At 50.4% G+C, this 20175-nt stretch overlaps 1 protein-coding gene across 1 annotated transcript; it reads left to right on the forward strand.

The window, feature by feature from the left end:
- The first annotated feature begins 616 nt into the window (after positions 1-616).
- On the forward strand, positions 617-12556 carry UBE2V1 (ubiquitin conjugating enzyme E2 V1). Its single transcript, XM_059862577.1, has 4 exons — positions 617-759; positions 9281-9429; positions 11485-11610; positions 11877-12556. The coding sequence occupies exons 1-4, from the start codon at positions 738-740 to the stop codon at positions 12021-12023; spliced, it is 444 nt and encodes a 147-aa protein (XP_059718560.1). The 5' UTR covers positions 617-737; the 3' UTR covers positions 12024-12556.
- The last annotated feature ends 7619 nt before the right edge of the window (positions 12557-20175 follow it).

Raw genomic sequence — 20175 nt, forward strand, 5'->3', positions numbered from 1 at the left:
GTGATTCCCTCTGTACGTGCCAGGAGCAGGACAGATTCCCTCCGTACATCCCAGGAGCAGGACAGATTCCCTCTGTACGTGCCAGGAGCAGAACAGATTCCCTCTGTACATCCCAGGAGCAGGGGTGATTCCCTCTGTACGTGCCAGGAGCAGGACAGATTCCCTCTGTACATCCCAGGAGCAGGGGTGATTCCCTCTGTACATCCCAGGAGCAGGACAGATTCCCTCTGTACGTGCCAGGAGCAGGACAGATTCCCTCTGTACATCCCAGGAGCAGGACAGATTCCCTCTGTACGTGCCAGGAGCAGGACAGATTCCCTCTGTACTTCCCAGGAGCAGGACAGATTCCCTCTGTACGTGCCAGGGCTTAGTTTTCTGAGTGTGTGTTGCAAAGCGAACTGAAGCAGAACTCACTTCCTTCCCATTTAACTTTTTTTTCGCATTATACCGGAAGGGAGCGGGCTGGGGGAAGCTGGGCCGGAGTGTAAGGGGTGTTACACGCCCGCCATGGCGCTGGTGTCCCGGAGCCCCGGGGCCGGTGGCCGGGGTTGCACCGAGCGGCGATAACGCCCGCCCGCGCCGCGGAGCCGCGGGAGCGCCGCGCGTGTACCACAGAGCTCCGCGCGCGGGCACGCCCCGCCGCGAGCTCCCCTCAGCGCGCCCGCCCGCGCCCGTGGCCGCAGTTCCCGCGTTGCGGTGACGTCAGGCGGGGGCGGGGCCGGAGGCGGTGGCGCAAGATGGCGGCGACCACGGGCGCGGGTGAGCGGGGCCGGGCCGGGCCGGGCGGCGGGGCCGCGGCGGGGCCGCCTCGCCCCGGGGCACCTGCGGGGCCGCGGCCGGGACGGCGGGGCGGGAGGTGCCCGGCGGAGGGATGGCCGCGGCCGAGGGGAGGGGGTGGCGGTGCGGCCCGAGCGGGGCCCGGTGGGGCGGGGGTGGAGCCGGAGCCGTCCCCGCTCCCGTGCGCGGGTCCCGGCGGGCCCGTCCGCGCCTCCCCGGGGGCTGCCGAGGGCTCGCGGTGGGAGGGGCCCCGGTGCGGCTGCGGAGGCGAGCGGGGCCGCTCGGGCCCTGCGGGACTCGTGTCCCGGCCCGCCGGAACCGGGCCGGGCGGGCCGCAGCCCCTGGTGGGGCCGGGCCCCGGAGCCCGGGCCGCCGTTCGGGCTCCTCTCCTGCCGTGCTCCTCTCCCGGCCGGTTCCGTGCGGCCAGGGCTGGCCCCGGGGCTCTCCTGTCAGCAGTCCCCAGGCTGTGGCCGGAGTTCCGTGGCTGAAATCGGGCTCTTTTGGAGCCTTTTTGGCTCCTGGCCTCTCTGTGTTCCGCGGGAAGTCTGCAGCTCCCGTGTCAGGACGTGTGTGCTCCGAGAAGGCAGTGAATTTTCTATTCCCTTCAAACCTGCTCCACACCAGCTTTAAGTAGTTACACACACTCTCCCTTTGCATTTATCGTCCCATATTAAACAAAAATACTGCAACTAGATTTGGAGTGAGGTTTTTTTCTGTTGACATCCTCTAATGAACTTCAGCAGATCGAGTAAATGAGAGTCACTTCTGTTGAGGCAGTTTCATTTTCCTGTTTTCCCAGTCCATGGAGGGTTTCACATGTGCCCCTGTAGTGCTTGCTTCCAAATTGCACCCTCCAAAGTTGGACTGTGCTCACCAGAACATGACTGGTGGGGATATAATAGAAGTATTTTGGAGTTCTTTTTGTACAGATAGTTCTCTGTCAATGCCCACTCATTGGATTTTAAAGATAACCATCACAATGTGCATAATTCATATTAGTCAATTAATAAAAACTTGATTAAGTGCAGTGGTTGCTGTCCTGAGAGTTGTGTTACAGGTCTGTGTTTGAACGTGTGAGGTGTTAAGTAAAGACACAGGAGCTGTAGCTTGAGGAAGGGACCCCTCTTCCCCTGTTAGGTCATGTTCTCCTCCTGCCCGGCGTTCTCCATGTTCAAGGTGCTGACTTTGCACTTTGTGTTTGGCTGGAAGAATGAGGCAAATACTTTCCTTTTCAAGCTCTGTGAGAGAATTGTTTGGTGCTCATGGAGGGGCACTGTGTGGGAAGGGGCTGGGCTGCAGTGACAGGCCTTTGGGACAGGCTGTTGTTACCTGGCACCTGCTGGCCACGTTGTGTCTGGTGCAATGTTCCCTTGTCCCCTGGGTTTGTGACAGGGGACAGGGCTTTGTTCCCAGCTGTCTCGTGTCCCCAGTGCTGGCAGCAGGGCCACAGCGTGCAGTGTGGGCACACAGCTGCTCTGGGGTGACTTACAGAGCCGTGCTGCAGGAGCACTGCATGTCTGCAGCAAGCCCAGCACTGTCTGGTGGCTCCGTGGGTGGCAGCTGGAGCTGGAGCTCACGGGCTGCCCTCAGAGCACTCTGCAGTGCTGGGGAGGGAAGGACAGCCTCCTGTGCTGGTGGCAAGGGCAGCCCGGTGCCCGGGAGCTGGCAGTGGCACTGCAGTGCAGGTGTGTGGGTCCCTGCTGCCCCTGCAGGGAAGGCATGGCCTGGCACAGGCAGGGGGCTGCAGGTGACACCTCGCTGTACACTGCTGACCCCTCGCTGGGGGCTTGGGAACCTGCCTTGGGACTGCCTTCACTCATCTGGGAAGCACAGTTTGCTAAAACTTGATTTGTGGAGTCTTAATGTATTTGTCTGTAAAGCACTGGAATATTTGTGATATCTTGAGTTCATGGTGGTTTAGCAACGGAGCCTAAACACATATTGAAGATGAAAAATGTTCATCTGTCTTCAAAAGCAGCTACTGACCCAGAGGAAGAAGTGGTAACAAATGTCCCTGTAACCTAAAAAAGTCATAGGGCTGGTCCTGGCCATTAGACAGGTAGGTAGATTAGATATTTGTATCTATTAAGCAGGTAGAAATTATTAACGGGGGGAAAACCCAACCCTCAGCCTGGAAGGAATGTTAGGATGCGGGGTCCATCTGTACCACTGAGAGAGGGGAATTCTGTGTTGCTGATGATGTGAGTTTCCCACACACCCCAGTACCATGTGAATGAAAAGAAAGGGTTGGCTTTAATGGTTTTAATACGGCTGTTGGTAGGAGGCTCCACTCTGTGTGTGTCCATCCCACAGACTGAGGTGTCCTGCAGGAATGCTCAGCTGCCAGAGGTGATCCAGCAGGAATCCTGGGGTTCTCAGAGGCTCCTGCGCTGGCTGGGCTGCACTTACACAACAGACCTTGCACCATGGTGCTGTCCTGCAGTTTTGGGTCTTACAGTGAGTCAAACCCAGCTGTGCTGGCCTGGGGGATGGTGTTTCTGTGACTTTCACCCTGGGAAAGGTTTAATGACCTCACTTAACCCACTCTCTCTCACAGTTCAGTGTAGTGGGTCTGTTGCAGGGCTGTGAGGCCCTGTGTTTACCAACAGCCTGGAAATGCTGGGTGGTAGAATGGTTTGCCCAGATGTAAGTTTTTCCAAGTCTGAGGAAGGTGGAGAACTGCACAAGAAGCAGTCCTTGGGTGCATGGCTGTGGCAGTGCTGGTACACACGAGTTAACGCTCCTAACAGGGGAGAGCAGACATTGGGGTTAGTGCAGTGTATTAGAAGTGACTGTTTCTAACCCTGAAACATCCCTGTGCACTCCAAGGGACGCTCGTGAGGAGCACAGGAGGGGGCAGTGGCAGTGTTGTACAATACAGGTGCACCACCTGCCCTGCAGGTGCCCCTCCTTGGAGTGACAGCAGTCATCCTTGTCTCAGAGGATGAGGATGAAGTGAAAGACTCAAGGGTAGGGGAAAAGTAACTGAAGAGAATTCTCAAGGCAAGAGAAATTCTGCATTCTTAAATAAGATGGGCTGTAAGAGCACGTGAAATAGTGCCAGAGGAGTGGATTGTTGCAGAGCTTTGTGTACTGTAGTAGAGGGATGCAGTCGATTGAATAGAAAGGTAAATAGTTCAACACTCCTACAAGATGATACTGGATTGAAAATGTTCATCTTCAATGATAAAAATAACATAATATGTTTGAAAAGCAGCATTCTGACTGAGAACAGTACTAATTAGTGTAGTAAATATGTAGACAGGTAAGGGTCCTGGCAGGTGTAGCACTGACAGATCTGGTGAGGGTGGGAAGGCTGGGATTTTCAGGTTGTGAGGATGCTGTTCAACTCCTGCAAGTGGAGCTGCAGTTACTGATGGTTTGTGTCCCATCCCCCTGGGTATGAGCTGGGCCTGTGCCTTCACCTGGGGCTGTGTGTGACCCTGCCTGTACCTGGGAGCCTCAGACTGATGTTTTAGTGACCTCTTTCCAAGAAACCTGCCTAAATGATTGAAAGGTAGAACCAGTGCTGAAGCTTGCACAGAACAGAAAACACTTCAAATTGTTATAGTGCACAGGAAGTTATTTTTGTGTCTACAAAATATCTTGGTACCTGTCTGCATCATCAGAGTGGAAATTGTGACTGGAAAGACAGTGCAAGAAATCCAAAGTTCCTGTCTCCTGAAAGCTTTTGTGACAATTGCTGAAAGCCCTTTATTTGGTTTTAAGTATTCTATCCCTTCAGAAACTTTATATACCATTGTGACAAGGAATGGCTTGTGTGTTTTTACTGTCCCAGTGCTGCAAGGATAAGCTGTCCAATTCATTGTCTGCAGTCAATGCAAAGCCATGAAACACAGACTGGAAAGGATGTAATTAAGGCTGAGTATCAAATACACAGAAACAAGCAACAGAAAGCACTTTAATGTATTGAGTAACAGGGGTGTTTAAAGCTGTTGGATTTCAGCTCACTTGAGTTACAGTAAATCAGGAACTAGTACAGAAAGCAGAGTTTAAATTGTCCAGAAAGGCCAGTTTGATAAGTTGCTCGTTACAGTGAAGATGTGGAAAAACATTCATTAAAAGACAGTTCCTCTCCTCAGAACCCCATTTTCTGGATGCTTTGCTGAGGTCTGCTGTGCCCCACGCCTGGGCTTTAGTCCTGAAGAGAGATGCTTGTCATTCGATCTCACTTTAGAAAGGAGAGAGAAACAGGTTGTTGAAGTTTTTGAGAGGTGTATTTTTTGTTCTGCTGCCACTGATCGGAAGGATTGGAGGAGAGAATCTCCCCCCAAAGGCACATGGCCTGCCTGGTTTCACAGTGCTGTTCTCAGCTTCACGAGGTGTCTGGATGTGAAATTGCTTTGGCTATGTGACTGAGGACAATGGAGATGGAAAAGTGAGTAAGATGAGAAAAATCTCAGCCTGATAAGATCACTCTTAAACTTGTTGCAAGACACATTCAGTTGTGTATCTTTATCTTTAGTAGTGCTGCATGAAAAGGTAAATCTGAGAGTGCTTTATGATCTTTAAAAGTCCAAGATGGCGTTGGACTGTCATCCAGGATAATTCTGTTCTTCCTTTAGTGAGATTCTGACCAGGTTGCCTAGTCAATACAGTTATGACTTAGCTTTCTCTGGTTTGCTGTTGTGATTAATAGTGAATATCTCCTTTTGCTCTGAAATAGGTTTTCAGTTCCATTTCTGGGAGTATTTCTGTGAGGTTAGGCAAGCTACAAGTGAAGCAGTTACTGAGATATTACTATATTTGTGTTTCAAATGAAGCTGCTACTTGAGAGTCATCTTGAACTATAGTGAAGGCTAAATTACAATGCATAACTGGAAATACTGTAGACAAGCTGATTACTTTTTAATTGCCTCTCACTTTATTTAGGCTTTCTTGTGTTAAATGAAGAGCTCTTAGAAAAACAGGTTGGTTTGGTTACTGCCAAGGAAGTCTCCATTGCTACACTGAGAGGGTTATGCAAGGTATTTACTGGGGGGTGAGAGGAGGGAACCCCAGAGACTCCTGGTGCTGTCAGGGGGCACAGGACATCTCCTGACTCTGCAGCTGCCATGCTTCAGCATGGACATTATTTGGCAAATACTGTGTGTGCCTAGGACAGATCTGGCCACTTTCTAGGAATCTTGGTGGACAGCAAGCACGATGGTGATGTGTTTGTGCATGATCCCAAGTGGTAAAGTTCGTGTGAGGTTTGGGTCCCAGCAGGATGTGGGAGCAGACCATGAGTGCTCCAGAGCCCTGCAAATGAGGAGGAGATGGGGTTGCCTTAATGGCCTGGTGCATCTTTTCAGACTGACCAGAAGGATGAATCTCGTCTTTATTCTGCCTTGCTTAAGGGAAGGTTATTTATATAAAGCATTTATGGTCATATGGGCATAATATTTTATATTAATATGTGTGATTCTGTTGAATGAATTTCCTGAGAGTGTGTAGGGAGGGAGCTGAATTGGCCCCTTCTGTGGTAGCTGAGGTGACAGTCCTTCATGTTACTCCCTTTAGAGTAGGGGTAAAACATGTTAAGGAAGCAGCAATGCTGTGTGACAGGGTCATCTCTTGTAAAATTACCAGTTATGTGCCCATGATCATTTTATTTTCCATGAAGTGCATAAACCTCAAATCTGTGTCCTTCCCTGTGGGCAGCCCCGTGCCGTGATGGCCCTGCAGGGCTCCCAGGGAGCAGTTCCTGTGGAAGGAGCACTCACTGCTGTGAGCGATTTCCGTGTGGCTCCCGGCTCTCTGGAGACCTCACGCTTGCCAAAGAGCTCTGAAATCCTGTGTGACTCTTTTATGGCTCTGATTCATGCTGGATTCATGCTGAATCAGAGCAGCTGTATCTGGGGAGAGCTCAGCAATTAAGTTGCCTTCTCTTCCCGTAAGGTTGTAAAGCCAAGCCCAGCTCTGGGTAGCAAATGTCAGAACTAAGGCTGCCTTTCAGTCTTGGTTGTGGCTGCTCAGATATGTACGTGGTGATGTCATTTTTAATTACACGCTCACTTAAAGATTCCTGCTTGGCTCAGTGAACAGGGTGTGATGCTCAGAGGGATCACTCACAGTTGATGCTCAGAGGAAGGGTGGACAGGCAATACTTTTTGTTTTCTTCTTTGCTGAGTGGCCTGTGTCTGCCCTAAAGCTGATTCCTCCTGGGTTATTTAGATTGGTCTCAGTAAGGACCTGTAAATTGTCTTTGCACCACTGATAAGTATGAAGTGATGTTATTAAGGAGCAGGCACAGACTGAGCTGATGCTTGTTAAATATTGTGATGTTGTGGTGTGGAAGTGAGAGCATTTTTTGGCATTCATGTGACTCATTCCAGGCGGGTCTTCCCCTGGCTCCAGCTGATGGCTTCTCTGGCTGGGGTTCTGATAACAGCCACAGGGTTCCCTCTGTGGCATCCCCTGCCCTGGGGAAGAGCTGCTGGGCTCCCTCCAGAAGGACCTTCTGTTTGCCCTTCTCCCCTGGCCCTTTTTCCCCAGGGCACCAGCAGGCAGGGCTGGAGCCCAGACAGCACTTTAGCTGTGAGTCATTCCCCATCAGCAGCTCTCCTGTGCATCCACTGCAGCACAAATAGGGAAATAGGTGAGGCGTGTGCAAGCAAAGGTTGCACCTTGTCCTTCTTGTCATGCTCTGTGTCTTGTGTCCCCCAGCTCTCTGATCCCAGGTGTTGGAGCTGGGCTGCTCTGCCTCCCCAAACTACAGCATGGAGGGTGTTGGGAATAGAGTTACAAAGGGGTGGTTCGTCTGTCGTGGCTCAGGTGTGACTGGCAGACTTGAGCCCTCGTGAGTCTGGGGCACACAGGATACACCCTTCACAACTTAAAGGTTTTGTGGGAGAGTTTATGCTGGAGTTTGTCGTGCAGGGGAGATGGCAGTGGTGCCCTGGAGGTCCTGTTGCCACCCAGGGTCTGGGGCTTGGGCAGTCTCGTGGCAATGGCTTTACTAGCCCCAGCTGACTCATTTCCTTTCACAGCCAAAGAGTGGTGTTGCTCAGCAGCCGTGGAAGCAGCAGGGTCTGACTGGGAGGGGATTTGGCAGGGGTGCTCAGCAGCCCCCAGGTGGGAGGTCTGGTTCTGCCAGTACAGGTCTGGTGTCTGCTGGCACCGCTCTGCTGGAGGAGTTCCTGTGCTGCTGCTGCAGCTGTGCCTGAGCCCTGCTGCCCAGGATCTTCTTGGATATTGTCACGTTAGATGTGTATCACTTTCTTTAGTCATTTGCTGGTTTGGTTTCTTTGATGCATGCTTTGTAGTGAATGAAATTTGGACACCTCTGAGTATGCAGCAAAATCATCTCTGCCATTAAGTTTCCTTAAGTCATTAATGTATTTAAAGGAGAATTTAAAAGCACTAGATCCTCTGTATTTAGTCCATGGCCAAGGAGTGCTCCATGGGCTGCAGGTGCATTTCTGCTTCCCCAGGGGCATCTCTGCCCATCCTTCACTGACCTTGGTGTCTGCACAGCTGTCCTCTGGCATCCTCTCACTCCTCTCTCCAGCTGCTCCTGTGCAGTAACTTTGTCCCTTCCCAAACACGTCATGCCAGCAGTGCTGATGTCCTGGGCCTTGGCCAGCAGTGGATCCATCCTGGAGCTGCCCAGCATTGCCTCCAACACACAAGCAGGGAGCTTCCAGCAGCCTCTGACCGGAGCCAGCCCTGTAGCCCCCCACCACCAAAAGCTGGCACGCAGACCCCAGGCTGAGGAGCAGCAGTGGGCTCGAGTGCAGTTCTGCTCTCTGGTGCCTGGGCTGGAGATACCTTGAAGAGCAGTGAGACCCACTGTGGCCTGAGTTCAGGGTCCTCCTTCACCACGGGCTTGGTGTGTGACCTTGGCTGTGTCACCAAAGCTCTCTGTGCCATTGTTTTCCATTAATGTGATGGGGAAAAGGAAATCTCCCTGTTTTGCTGTCTGTTTTGAGGAGAAATGTGCCAGCAATTACGAAGTGCTGAAATTCCTTGGTGGTGGAGGTCACAAGTACAAAGGATGCTATTGCTGCTGACAAAGCCCACTTCAATTAACTTCAGATTAACCTGCTAATGTTATGAAAGAGTTTTATTTGCTTTGAAAGGTATTCTTAAAGCTCTGAGTGAGTCAACTGCTGTCAAGCCTCTCATGGTGTCATTCTGTAGAATCTTCTAAATTTTTATACTATAAATCATATAGACAAGTGCTAATTAGAGCTCCATAATACTGGGTCTACCTTTGAGGAAACAGAGATTTCCTTTCATTTTACTGCCTGCTGTAACATGTGGCCTGTCAGCCTTCTGGAATGTTTATTTGGGGATACCTTGATTTTGCTTGTAAAATCCAAGCTAAGTATGGGAATGGCTTTTTTGTAATGTTGAAATATTGTCATTCAAAAAGTGTTATTTTCATGGTTTTGCCCAAAATGTGATCTGTAGAATGACCACAAGCATCAGGGAAATTATTCTAGCTTCTTTCCTTTACAAGATTTCTCAACTGAGAATATTTTTCTGATTGTTTCAGGAGTAAAAGTTCCTCGTAATTTTCGTCTTTTGGAAGAACTTGAAGAAGGTCAGAAGGGAGTAGGGGATGGAACAGTTAGCTGGGGCCTTGAAGATGATGAAGACATGACACTTACAAGATGGACAGGAATGATTATTGGGCCTCCAAGAGTAAGTATCCACTTAAATACTAGAATAGTACTGTTACATTTTTTCCCCTTCTCCTAACCTCACCACTGAAGTCGAAAATAAACAAAAGGCAAAATGAGCCAAAAAACACTTTAGGAAGTGATTTATGTTGAAGTTCTTTATAGTAATGGGTTTCATGTGTCTATATGGCTTTTTGCTTTTAATTTGAAACATTTTGGTGCCTTTCTCTGGTTAGTTCTGTTGCTTGTCTGCTTTATATTTGCAGATTGAGTAAGACATAACTTTTGAGATCCCAGAATTCTAACGTGCTGTACCCTTGAATCCAGCAAGGTTCAGAATCCCTCAGCTAGTGAGGTTACAAATGGAGCTGCTGCAGGTGCCAGGGGATGCTCTGTGCTGGTTTTTCTGCTGCTCCTCTTCAGTTTAGGGGGTGCTGTTTATTGCAGCAGTACTGATAAGCTCTTGTAGAATTTCAGCTGACTGAGGAAACTCAAATTTTAGTGATTTCATTCTCTTCGCTGAATGCTCTCTCCCAAAGCAGCATCTAATAATGCAGCTGGTCTTTGTGGGAGTATTGTTGTATTCCCAGCCCCACTAAACTGTGGGTTTACACTCTAGTAGTGAACTTGAGGACTTCATTGTGTGTTGAATGTGTGTCTGTGTTCTAAAACCAGAACTTGTCTGTTGTCTCCAGTTTCACTGTTCTGTTTACTAAATATCCTTTGATGGAGTGCAGGTAGCCAGTTCTCCTTCCTGCAATAGCAGATGTCTTCTACAGCTGGCCTCAGTATCATTTCCCAGTAATTCCAGGGGCCATTATATGAAAATCTTTACAGACCTTTAATCATGCTCCTGCTCTGTGTTCCCATTCTGTCAGTTGCCTCTTTTGACATGCAGCGAGTTGTACAAGAACATGTATTATGAAGGCATTATACATGCAGTGTTTTCTGTCTCACCCAAAAGTGTTGTTTACTTGTTGTCTGCCTTTGCTAATCTCTCCCCAGTCACGAGCATTTCATTTGTTTATGATGTACCCAAATTGTTTTCTAGAACAGCATTTGATTTTAGAACATTAGGAGAGTGCTAATGAGCCTACATTAAGGCTGTGAAGAAAGCTCACTGTGTGCCTAGGGTTTATGGAAAATTTAAACAACCTTGAAATCTAATTTAGAAAATTAAATAGGAATTGAAATGTGCAAACAGGAGCGTGCAGCCTTGCCAGCAGTGATGGAAGTTTGCAGATCTTGTCGTGCTGCAAACCAAGGCTACAGGACCATAAGAGCAGAGGAGTCAGCTCTGCCTCTCCTGTTTTCTGACACACTTAGGAATACAGATCTTTTTGCCAGATATGTTGTGACTTCTTTTGAGCTTCTTGCTTGAAGGCAGCAAATTGTATAGGGAGAGATCCTGGGGACTTGCAACCATTCTTGTTTGCTGTCCTCCTTTTAACACTGCTCAGATTCAGTTATTACCATTTTGGTTCTTAGTAGGGTGTGGAAATACTGGCTGGGGACAAAAGCTAAGTCCTGTTTCCCTCTGGGTGGAAACCAGCAGCAGTTGGGAGGATGTTATGCTGGATTCCAGGGGGAAAAAGGAGCAGCTGTGCAGAGCTGGAGTTCCTGTGTGCTGCTGCCCCGAGTTGCCCTGCAGGGCTGTGGCATTCCCAGGCTGTGAGAGATGTCCCACAGCCAGGAGTCACCTCGTTGGCACGGGCTGTTCAGAAGCAGGGGCACTGTCAGAGCTGCACCTTGGCCGTTCTGTTGTGCCCTGGCTGTGCACAGCCAGGCTCCAGTGCCAGCTCCCTGTGTGGGGTGGCTGTTCCACAGACCTCAAAGCCCTGCGTGGGGCTCAGGGCTGTTCCCTGCTCCATGCACCAAGACCAGCAGAGTTATTACCCTGCAGGAACATTTGATACTCTGAACATTGTAAAATGAACTCAAAACAGGGAGGCAGTATAGTATCTACAAGGCTGCCCACACTTTGGTAGTTCCCACGTTCCTAAAGTAGCCACTGCTTTAACCAAATGCTTATTGAACTGCCTGATGTAATTGTTTCACCCTTTCTTTTCCCCCTCAGACAATTTATGAAAACAGAATATACAGCCTTAAAATAGAATGTGGGCCTAAGTATCCAGAAGCACCTCCATTTGTAAGATTTGTAACAAAAATTAATATGAATGGAGTAAATAGTTCTAATGGAGTGGTAAGTTTTCTGCTTTTATTCATTTTAGTTTTTTTGTTCATACTTGTGGCTTGCTTAGCTCCTCATTGCTTGTGGTGCCCTTTGTTGGAGAAGGAAAGGGGGTAGAAGGGAAGTGGACAAGTGGAGATTTATTATGCTTTTAGGAAAACACTTGCTTTTGATTTCTCCCACTCAGATTTCATGTGGGATCTTTAGTTGGGGGTGGGGGGACTTAAGTGTAACCTGTGCACCAATTCTGACAGGAATGGTCTTTTTGTCTGTTTTAGGTGGACCCCAGAGCCATATCAGTCCTAGCAAAATGGCAGAATTCTTATAGTATCAAAGTTGTTCTGCAAGAGCTTCGGCGTCTAATGATGTCTAAAGAAAATATGAAACTTCCTCAGCCACCTGAAGGACAATGTTACAGCAATTAATTAAAAAAAAAACAACAACATGCCCCCCCCTTATTCAATTTAAGCTGTCTTCATTTTCCACAGTAGTAAATTTTCTAGATGCATCTTGTAGACCTCAAAATACTGGAAAGGAAGTTCCCATTCAAAGGAAGTTTTTCTTGAGATACTGTAAATGATACTAATTTTTTTTTTTCATTTGAAATATAAGTTGTGCTATAACAAATAATCCTGTCGTGTAACCACTGTCCACATAGCTGAACTTCTGGTATCAGGAAAAGTCTATTTAAATTTATTCCTGTCAAGACCAGTGTGGCACATCCAACTTAACTGTGAAAGGATCCATCCCACAATCACCTTGCTGTGTGTCTGGCCTGGGTTATTTTTTTCTTTCTCTGTCTTTTGCAATAGAGTCGAAGCTCAGGGCTATTTATTAGAGTAGACACAAAGGTTTTTGCTTCCAGTACTACACTGGGCTGTATGGACTACTACTGGGGATGTGTGCTAACCTCAGTCATCCCTCCCTTTGTGCTCGCTCTAGTAAAGGCTGAATGTGACTGTGGTCGTTTTTGGGTTTTTATTATTTTTTTAAATGCCCTGATAATCTGGGGCAAGCTTTCCTTCTTTCCTTTGGCCAAGGCATAGATTGTATTTCTCTTCCTGGTCTCCCTCACCAGTGATGTGAGCTTTGGGTGAGGGATTCAGGGTTCTTTTTATCTCTTCCCTCTTCCCCTCTTTTTAGTGGGGGTGCTGCTTTCTTTTTGCCCCTCTTGGTGACTCTTCTCACCCTTGGCCCAGGGGTGAGCGTCGGGGCAATAACTTGACCTGTTCCCTCCTGCTTATCATTTTGGTTTTGCAACAAATTTAGTCTTCACCAGCCTGGGAAACAAGAGTATCTGTTCTGCTGGCAAGCGTGGGTTTTCCCTTCCCTCCAGCACTGCTGCCACACCGCCAAGCTGGCCACGGCCGTGCTCTTAGATAGGCTTTGACGTGGGGAAAAGAGCAGTAATTTACCAGGATTGCCCAAACCTTCTGCTGCCAAACTTCAGTGGGGAGACTCTGCACCTAGAGATCCTGAACACACTCCAGGTACCCTCAAATCACTGTTTTGGTGCTTTGGATTGACCCAAGAATGTTAATTAACAAAATGTTGCACTTGCGTTTGCCCCTTCTAGAGATGTAACAACCACAGACAAATCAAATCTGGGTGGTAGATTTTATTAGGGTTCTGTAAGTCTTAGAAATCTCTTCAGTGAAGATTTTGGGGAAGTGGTGGCACAGCAGATTAAGGACCTTGATTGGCTTTGCATCCTGGCAAATCACTGCCTTTTCTGGTTTACTCTTCCGGACCACTAACTGCTGCAATGTGGATGCAAGCTTACAGGAAACCAACCTAGTGTGTCCTAAGTTTTATGAAAAATTCAGTGTTTGTGTAAAAAAAAAAAAAAAAAGAAAAAATAAGGAAAAAAGAAAAGAGTAAAAATAAACACATTTTAAAGCAGCAGCTGTCAAGTCAATGAACAATTGATGTTTCCATTAACTTCTGAGGAAAATATTAGTTGTAAGGATTTAACATCCTCTGTACTGAAAGTTTAACATAACAGTATTCCATAAGCAGCCTTTTTATTGTATCAGACCATTGCCTGATTTTAATATAATAAAAAGTGTGCATTAATATTAGAAGGCTTTAATTGTATTTATGTTTAGAATTTTGATCCCTTATGGAATCTTGATTTGTTGGAAGCATCTTCCTACAGATCACGTTTAGCTGACAGACTGTAAACTGGTGGCGAAAGGCAATTGTCTCTCTCCAGCTGCTGCTGCTGTGCCAAGGACAGCTGTAGTTTTGGTTTCAGCCTCAGGCTGCCCCTCGGGCCGTTGGTAGCATCAGGTGAGGCCCAGGGGCTGCCAAGGGTTTCTGGTGCTGTTGGGCCGTGGCCTTGCTGTGCTGGAGTCCCGAGGAGAAGGAATCCCTCTGCAGCTGCATGTCACACTGTCTGTCAAGGTCAAGGAGTGTGTCACCACCTGAGATTCTCAGTGTTTTCCTCAGATAGTGAAGAGTATCTGCCTGCAATATGCCCTGCCACAAGCTGAGCTTTCCTCCCAGTCCGGGTAAAAACAAGGCTGTGGAATGTTGGCCTTTTCCCAGTGTCAAGTGTCTGGAGATTGCTGGAAGGTGCTGATGCATTCATGGCAGTGATGGGCTGAAACAAGGTTCTGTGTGGGCTGGGAATGAAACAGGTAATGACCTTGTGATGCTTTGTGACACTTGCTGCTGGTTTCTGGGCTGGAATGAGTACTGCTGGCTCCTGGGGCAGGCCCGAGGGTGTCTGTGAATACACAGACTAATACTAATACTGTGTGTGTGTTTATTTAAAATAGCTTGGTGTCAGAGGTGGAAAATGGGCGTTGGAACAACGTGATAATTACAGTGGGCTGCTTGATTGTCTCTTTTTCAGAGTGCCCATGCCCTCCTTGGGAGGTTGTGGCTGGTGCATGTTTGGGACCTCCCTGAACCTGTTACTTCAAGTAATGGTTTTAAAGCCGTGAAATCGTCTGGTTTGCTTTGCAAGCTGTTCAGGTGAGAGCGTCCCACCCTGGCTGGGAGCTGGCAGGAGCCACCTGCTCACAGCCTCAGACAAGGTTGGATGCTGATTTAAAGAAAAGGGTTCACTGTGACTGTTCTCCCCCAGGAGTTGCACTCTCTGGACACCTCAGAGCTTCGTTGCTGTTCCCACAAGCAAGTAAGGGCAGTGTGGAGTAATAACTGCTTGGGAGTCAGCTGCCATTGGAGCTGCATGGTGGCTCTGTCAGTGTGTGTCACCTGTGAGGGGAAGGGACCATTCACCCCAGGCTGCTGCTTGTTGGTGCCTCAGAAAGAGGTGTGGAAACAAAGCCTGTCACACCTGTGCTTACCCAAACTCTGGCAGCACCCAGCAAAGTGCTCAGGTGATCCCTGCCAGCTGTCAGTCTGTGTCCCCAACCACTATCTCTTCAGAGAAAGCTGTGAAGGGATAATTAATAAAATAAGGGGGTTGGCCATGAAACAAATGTGCTTGGAGCAGGTGCTGCTCTGAAAGTGCTGCTCTGGAAGTGGCTGAGCAGTGCTTGGAGGAGGCTGCTCTGAGCCAGACCCACCTGCCCTGTGCCCGCTGTGCAGAGGGTCCCTGGCCCTGCCCTGTGCCCGCAGAGGGTCCCTGGCCCAGCCCTGTGCCCTCTGTGCTGCCCTGTGCCCGCAGAGGGTCCCTGGCCCTGCCCTGTGCCCGCAGAGGGTCCCTGGCCCTGCCCTGTGCCCGCAGAGGGTCCCTAAGCCAGCCCTGTGCCCGCAGAGGGTCCCTGGCCCTGCCCTGTGCCCGCAGAGGGTCCCTAAGCCAGCCCTGTGCCCGCAGAGGGTCCCTGGCCCTGCCCTGTGCCCGCAGAGGGTCCCTAAGCCAGCCCTGTGCCCGCAGAGGGTCCCTGAGCCAGCCCTGTGCCCGCAGAGGGTCCCTGTGCCCTGCCCTGTGCCCGCAGAGGGTCCCTAAGCCAGCCCTGTGCCCGCAGAGGGTCCCTGACCCTGCCCTGTGCCCGCAGAGGGTCCCTGACCCAGCCCTGTGCCCGCAGAGGGTCCCTGGCCCTGCCCTGTGCCCGCAGAGGGTCCCTGTGCCCGCAGAGGGTCCCTGGCCCTGCCCTGTGCCCGCAGAGGGTCCCTGAGCCAGCCCTGTGCCCGCAGAGGGTCCCTGAGCCAGCCCTGTGCCCGCAGAGGGTCCCTGACCCTGCCCTGTGCCCGCAGAGGGTCCCTGAGCCCGCAGAGGGTCCCTGAGCCAGCCCTGTGCCCGCAGAGGGTCCCTGGCCCTGCCCTGTGCCCGCAGAGGGTCCCTGGCCCTGCCCTGTGCCCGCAGAGGGTCCCTGTGCCCGCAGAGGGTCCCTGGCCCTGCCCTGTGCCCGCAGAGGGTCCCTGGCCCTGCCCTGTGCCCGCAGAGGGTCCCTGGCCCTGCCCTGTGCCCGCAGAGGGTCCCTGTGCCCACAGAGGGTCCCTGACCCTGCCCTGTGCCCGCAGAGGGTCCCTGAGCCCTCTCGGGCCGGGGCAGAGCAGGACGGCAGAGGGAGCCCCAAGGCTGCCCGAGGTTTTCCGCCGCCGCTGCTGCTCGGGTTACCCGGGGCGGCCTCGTGTGGGAACCACTCTGGTGTTCATCCAGAACCGCCTGTGTGTGGTCACTGTCCCGCTGGACAGGCATTCTTGGGGGAACACCGGCACCACGGGGAGACCTGAATTGCTAATAAAGACTAATGGTGGTTTGCTTCTTGGTGTGCTGGAGTTTAGCTCTCTGTGTGCTCTCTGTGTAGGGAGTATGTGCCTAAATGTGCCCTTTCTGCTCTCTTACAACTCCGTGCAGTGCTTTATATTTGAAATTTCAGTGTCTCCCACTATCATTCTAGTAACAATTCTGAAGCCAGGCTGTCTTCAGCCGCTCTGTGAGACACTGGTGGTGTCAGTGGCTCATCCCAGGACACGGAGCAGGAGGAGCAGCCGTGCCCCTCGGCCCTGGCAGACCCTGCCCCAGGGCAGCTCTGGGCTCCATCACAGAGCCCTGAGCCCCGTGGGGCTGCGGGGTGGGTGTGAGCAGGGGAGAGCCCCGAGCTGTGGCACCAAACCCCAGGCTGTGCAGGGAATGCACTCCTGCTCCCTTGCCACAGCACTGCCAGGGCTGTGGGAGCTGTTGGTGGCTTACCTTGGTGTTGGTGGCCATTCAGCCTCTGAGGTGGGTGCTTTTCCTGCAGGACAGTGGGTTCAATGTGTGTGTTCAAGCTGGCACCAACATGCCCTGCCAACAGGGGAGTTCCAGTTCTGCAGGTACCTGTAAATATGTCTGCATCAGGCTCTACCTACCTTAAGCTGAAAGAAGCTGAAGAGAAATTGATAGTGATCATCTTAATATCTAAACTTTTTTACTTACTATTTTCTGTTTAAGGAGGTTTTTCTGATGGCTAAGGGCTCTCCTGTCACTGGAATTGCCATGTTGCATTAATCTTGGCTAATGTGCTCTCCCAACGCTCACTAACCTGGCTGCTGACTGAGATTCAGGTCCCTTAATAGCTCCTCGTTTTCCCTGGTCATGCTGTAGCACATTGCTGGAGAATGTGCTGAAGCCTGCAAAGAGCTCCAGTAAAGGCAAATTTAATTTAGGCACATGCTTAAGTGCTTTGTTGGACCAGAGCCAGCATGCTCAGCCTCTGCTAGGAAAGAGGCTTTTTTAGCTCTTGTTGAGCATCTTCTTCCTTGTCCTCCCTTCTTGGTGCTACATCCCTGGTGCTTGTGCCTTTACATTTTCCCTAAGGTCTCCCACATTTGTTGTCACAAAAAACTGAAGAGCAGAAGAAGATGTTGAGGACAGGGAGATAAGCTGAATGCTCATCATTTTATATCTGTCAAGCATCTTGTCACCTTTTTTCATCCTTATCTCCTTTTAAATAAAGCCTGGGAAGGGTTTTCAGAAATGTGTCCCTGTTTTTCTCCCTTCTGAGCCAGGTTGTTGGTGTCTTTGCCCTGACATGCCTAGAAAGCCCTGCAGAACCTTGATGGGTGATAGGAGGAGAGAGTAAATGTCAAAGGGTCTAGAAGTCTCTTTCCCCTCTCTATTGCTCAGCATCTATTCTTTTATGTTGTCTTACTTTTTATCTGTCCACTTGCCAAAGGATGTTTCAGGATAGCCAAAGCTGAAGATTCTTTGGGAGGAAAAATCCAACCAAGCAGGAGTTTTGAGAAGAAAAGTGATGCAAACTTTGGAGCCATCTTCATCAGAAACAATGGGGGCATTTCCCCTCCTACTTGCTCTGCTCTAAAACCACGTGTTCCTAATTGTCTTGATCATGGTCTGCAATCTTTAGAGAAAAGGATTTTTGTTTGCCTCATGCTGGGAACTTTCTGGGAGTGATTTGCTGTAAGGGAGGCAGAGGGAGGACAAGCCAGGAGAGGCTGGAGAGCTGCCCCAGGCCTGTGCATGTGGGCTGGGGCAGAGAGGTGGAGAAATGCCTGCTTTGGTGAGCTGGACACGAGCTGCTGTGTGTCCCCTTGAGACAGGGGAGCAGACAGTCCCACACCTTGAGGAGTGCTCCTGCCAGCCAGTGGTGGTGCCCAGCTGCAGCTCTGTGCAGTCACTGTGGATGCTGGAGGTGGGGTCTGTACGTGTCAGCCCGGAGCAGGGAGCAGGAGAGAGGAACAGCCAGGGCAGGACAGAGTTCTCAGCAAGGATCTGCCAAACTTCTGTCCCTCTGAAGAGACCTCTTAAATCCCTGGGCTACCAGATTAGAAGCTGTCCAAGGTTAGCGGCCAGATGTTTCTCAGCTGTTTGGACTGGTTTCCAGCTGAGACCAAGTGAGTGGCTGTCCAGCATGTACGTATTAATATAAACATTTTAGAGGCCTTGCCTTGAGTGAGCCATTAAAAACTTCCCACGGTCCTGTGAGCGACGCTGCCCCTCGGAGGAGCAGAGTTTGTGCTCGGGCTCGGCTGCCACCTGCTCGCTCCGAGCTGGGCTGGGCCTCCCCTGCCTTCCGTGGCGCCAGAGCAGTGTGGTCCCAGGAATTTGATTATTTGTGTTAGCAGATAATTTAGGCCAGAAGGCTGAGAGTGTTCCCTTCCTTCCCTGGATGTCGTCATGCTTCCCGGCAAAACGCAGTCCCGGGTCCTGTGTCCCTTCCCCACCCCTTGCCCCAAAAGTACAACAAAAACCCTCTCAATGTCTCTTCTTGTGCAGGGGCACTGTCCACTCGTTTTGAGCTTGGTGTTTGTCTGTGCAGGCCTACACAAGGAGAGGATTTCATTAACTCCACCATGCAGAGTCATGTTTTAAATTATTACATGCATTAAAAAAAGTTGGGTTTTGATGTGTGGTTCTTCTAAAATATTCCTAATGCCACCCATGAGCTTTGGTGCTCAAACAGGAGTGACAGGAAATGACCCCTGTGGTCTCCCACTGCCACAAGACCCTTCTGACACTTTCCATTATTTTCATCAGATTTTAGCGCCTTGGTTCCCCCAGACCTGGCTGTGGAACTGCCCGGGGTGTGGAGCAGGGAATCTCCCAGTGATGTTTTTAATGAGATTATGGGATCAGCTGGGCCAGCAGCCCTGCTGACATGTGCCTTGGCTCAGCTGTCCCACCGTCAGCAAGGCCTTGGGCTGGCACCTGTCTGGTGACCTCCCGTGGCAGAGCCAGGAGGTCTGACCTGGGGAACAATTGTAATTGCACAAGGACAGCTTCTAGTGTTGTGTACAGTGACACCTCTGTGCTGGATGTGTGCTGGTGTGAGCGAGAGCAGGATGCAGCTTCCCCCATTGCTCTTCAAGGATTTTTAGGCATATCAGGTGGCTGAGATGCTCTGAAGGGAGGGGTGTGATGAAGTGGCTTTCCCAGCTCCTCAGCCCCCAGGTGTGCCCCTGGCTGGGCCCTGTCCCTGTTTGCAGCTCCCACAGTTCAATCATACCAAGGGCTCACATCCCTTGGTGGGAGTGACCATGTGCCAGCACAGATCCCACAGGGTCCAGGAGCCATCAAACCCTGGGCTGGGTGTTGGATCTGCTCCTCTCCATTCCCCACAGCTCGGCATCCCCAGCTGAGAAAGGGATGCAGCTTTCTGAGAAGAAAAATGAGAAGTTATTTTCCCCTCTCTCTAGCACAGAGGCATTCCTGTGAGTGGGAATTGTCAGCCCTGGATGATGTGATGGGTGTTTTCAATCATTCCATTTCCTTGTATTTCTTGCACATTTTTTACCCATTTTGATTTATTTTTAATGGCCCTGACACCCTTGTTTATAAAAATAAACAGCAAACGTGTGGACACAATGAGTCTGTTTCAGGTTCAAGTGTTTTTAATAACCTTGCAGCAAGAAATAGACCCGAGCCCAGATCTGCAGAAACCCGAGGAAGACTCGGTGCTGCTGCAGTGAAATCTGATTTTGGAGTGGCTGCTGTGCAAACAGCCCGGACAGCGCGGCGCTGACTCCCGGCCAGCCTCCAGACAACACTGCCCTTTGTGTCGCCCAAACCCTCACTCCCAGGCAGGGCTCTTGTCTTCCAGACGGGACCTGATTTAAGCAAAGGCAAGGGGCAGGTATAGGTATTTTTTATTATTATTATTCATCAGTGCCTCTGCAGCCCCCCTGGGCACACGGCCCGTCCGGAGCAGGGCCATGAGT

Source organism: Haemorhous mexicanus, chromosome 18 (assembly GCF_027477595.1).
Source record: "Haemorhous mexicanus isolate bHaeMex1 chromosome 18, bHaeMex1.pri, whole genome shotgun sequence".
Taxonomy (NCBI): domain Eukaryota; kingdom Metazoa; phylum Chordata; class Aves; order Passeriformes; family Fringillidae; genus Haemorhous; species Haemorhous mexicanus.

What these genes read in the sequence shown, in the direction of transcription:
- UBE2V1 (XM_059862577.1), top strand. Translation starts at nt 738, where the DNA reads ATGGCGGCGACCACGGGCGCGG. An exon ending in GGCGGCGACCACGGGCGCGG is followed by an intron (nt 760 to 9,280) that starts GTGAGCGGGGCC and finishes TGATTGTTTCAG; the next exon opens with GAGTAAAAGTTCCTCGTAAT. An exon ending in TAAATAGTTCTAATGGAGTG is followed by an intron (nt 11,611 to 11,876) that starts GTAAGTTTTCTG and finishes TGTCTGTTTTAG; the next exon opens with GTGGACCCCAGAGCCATATC.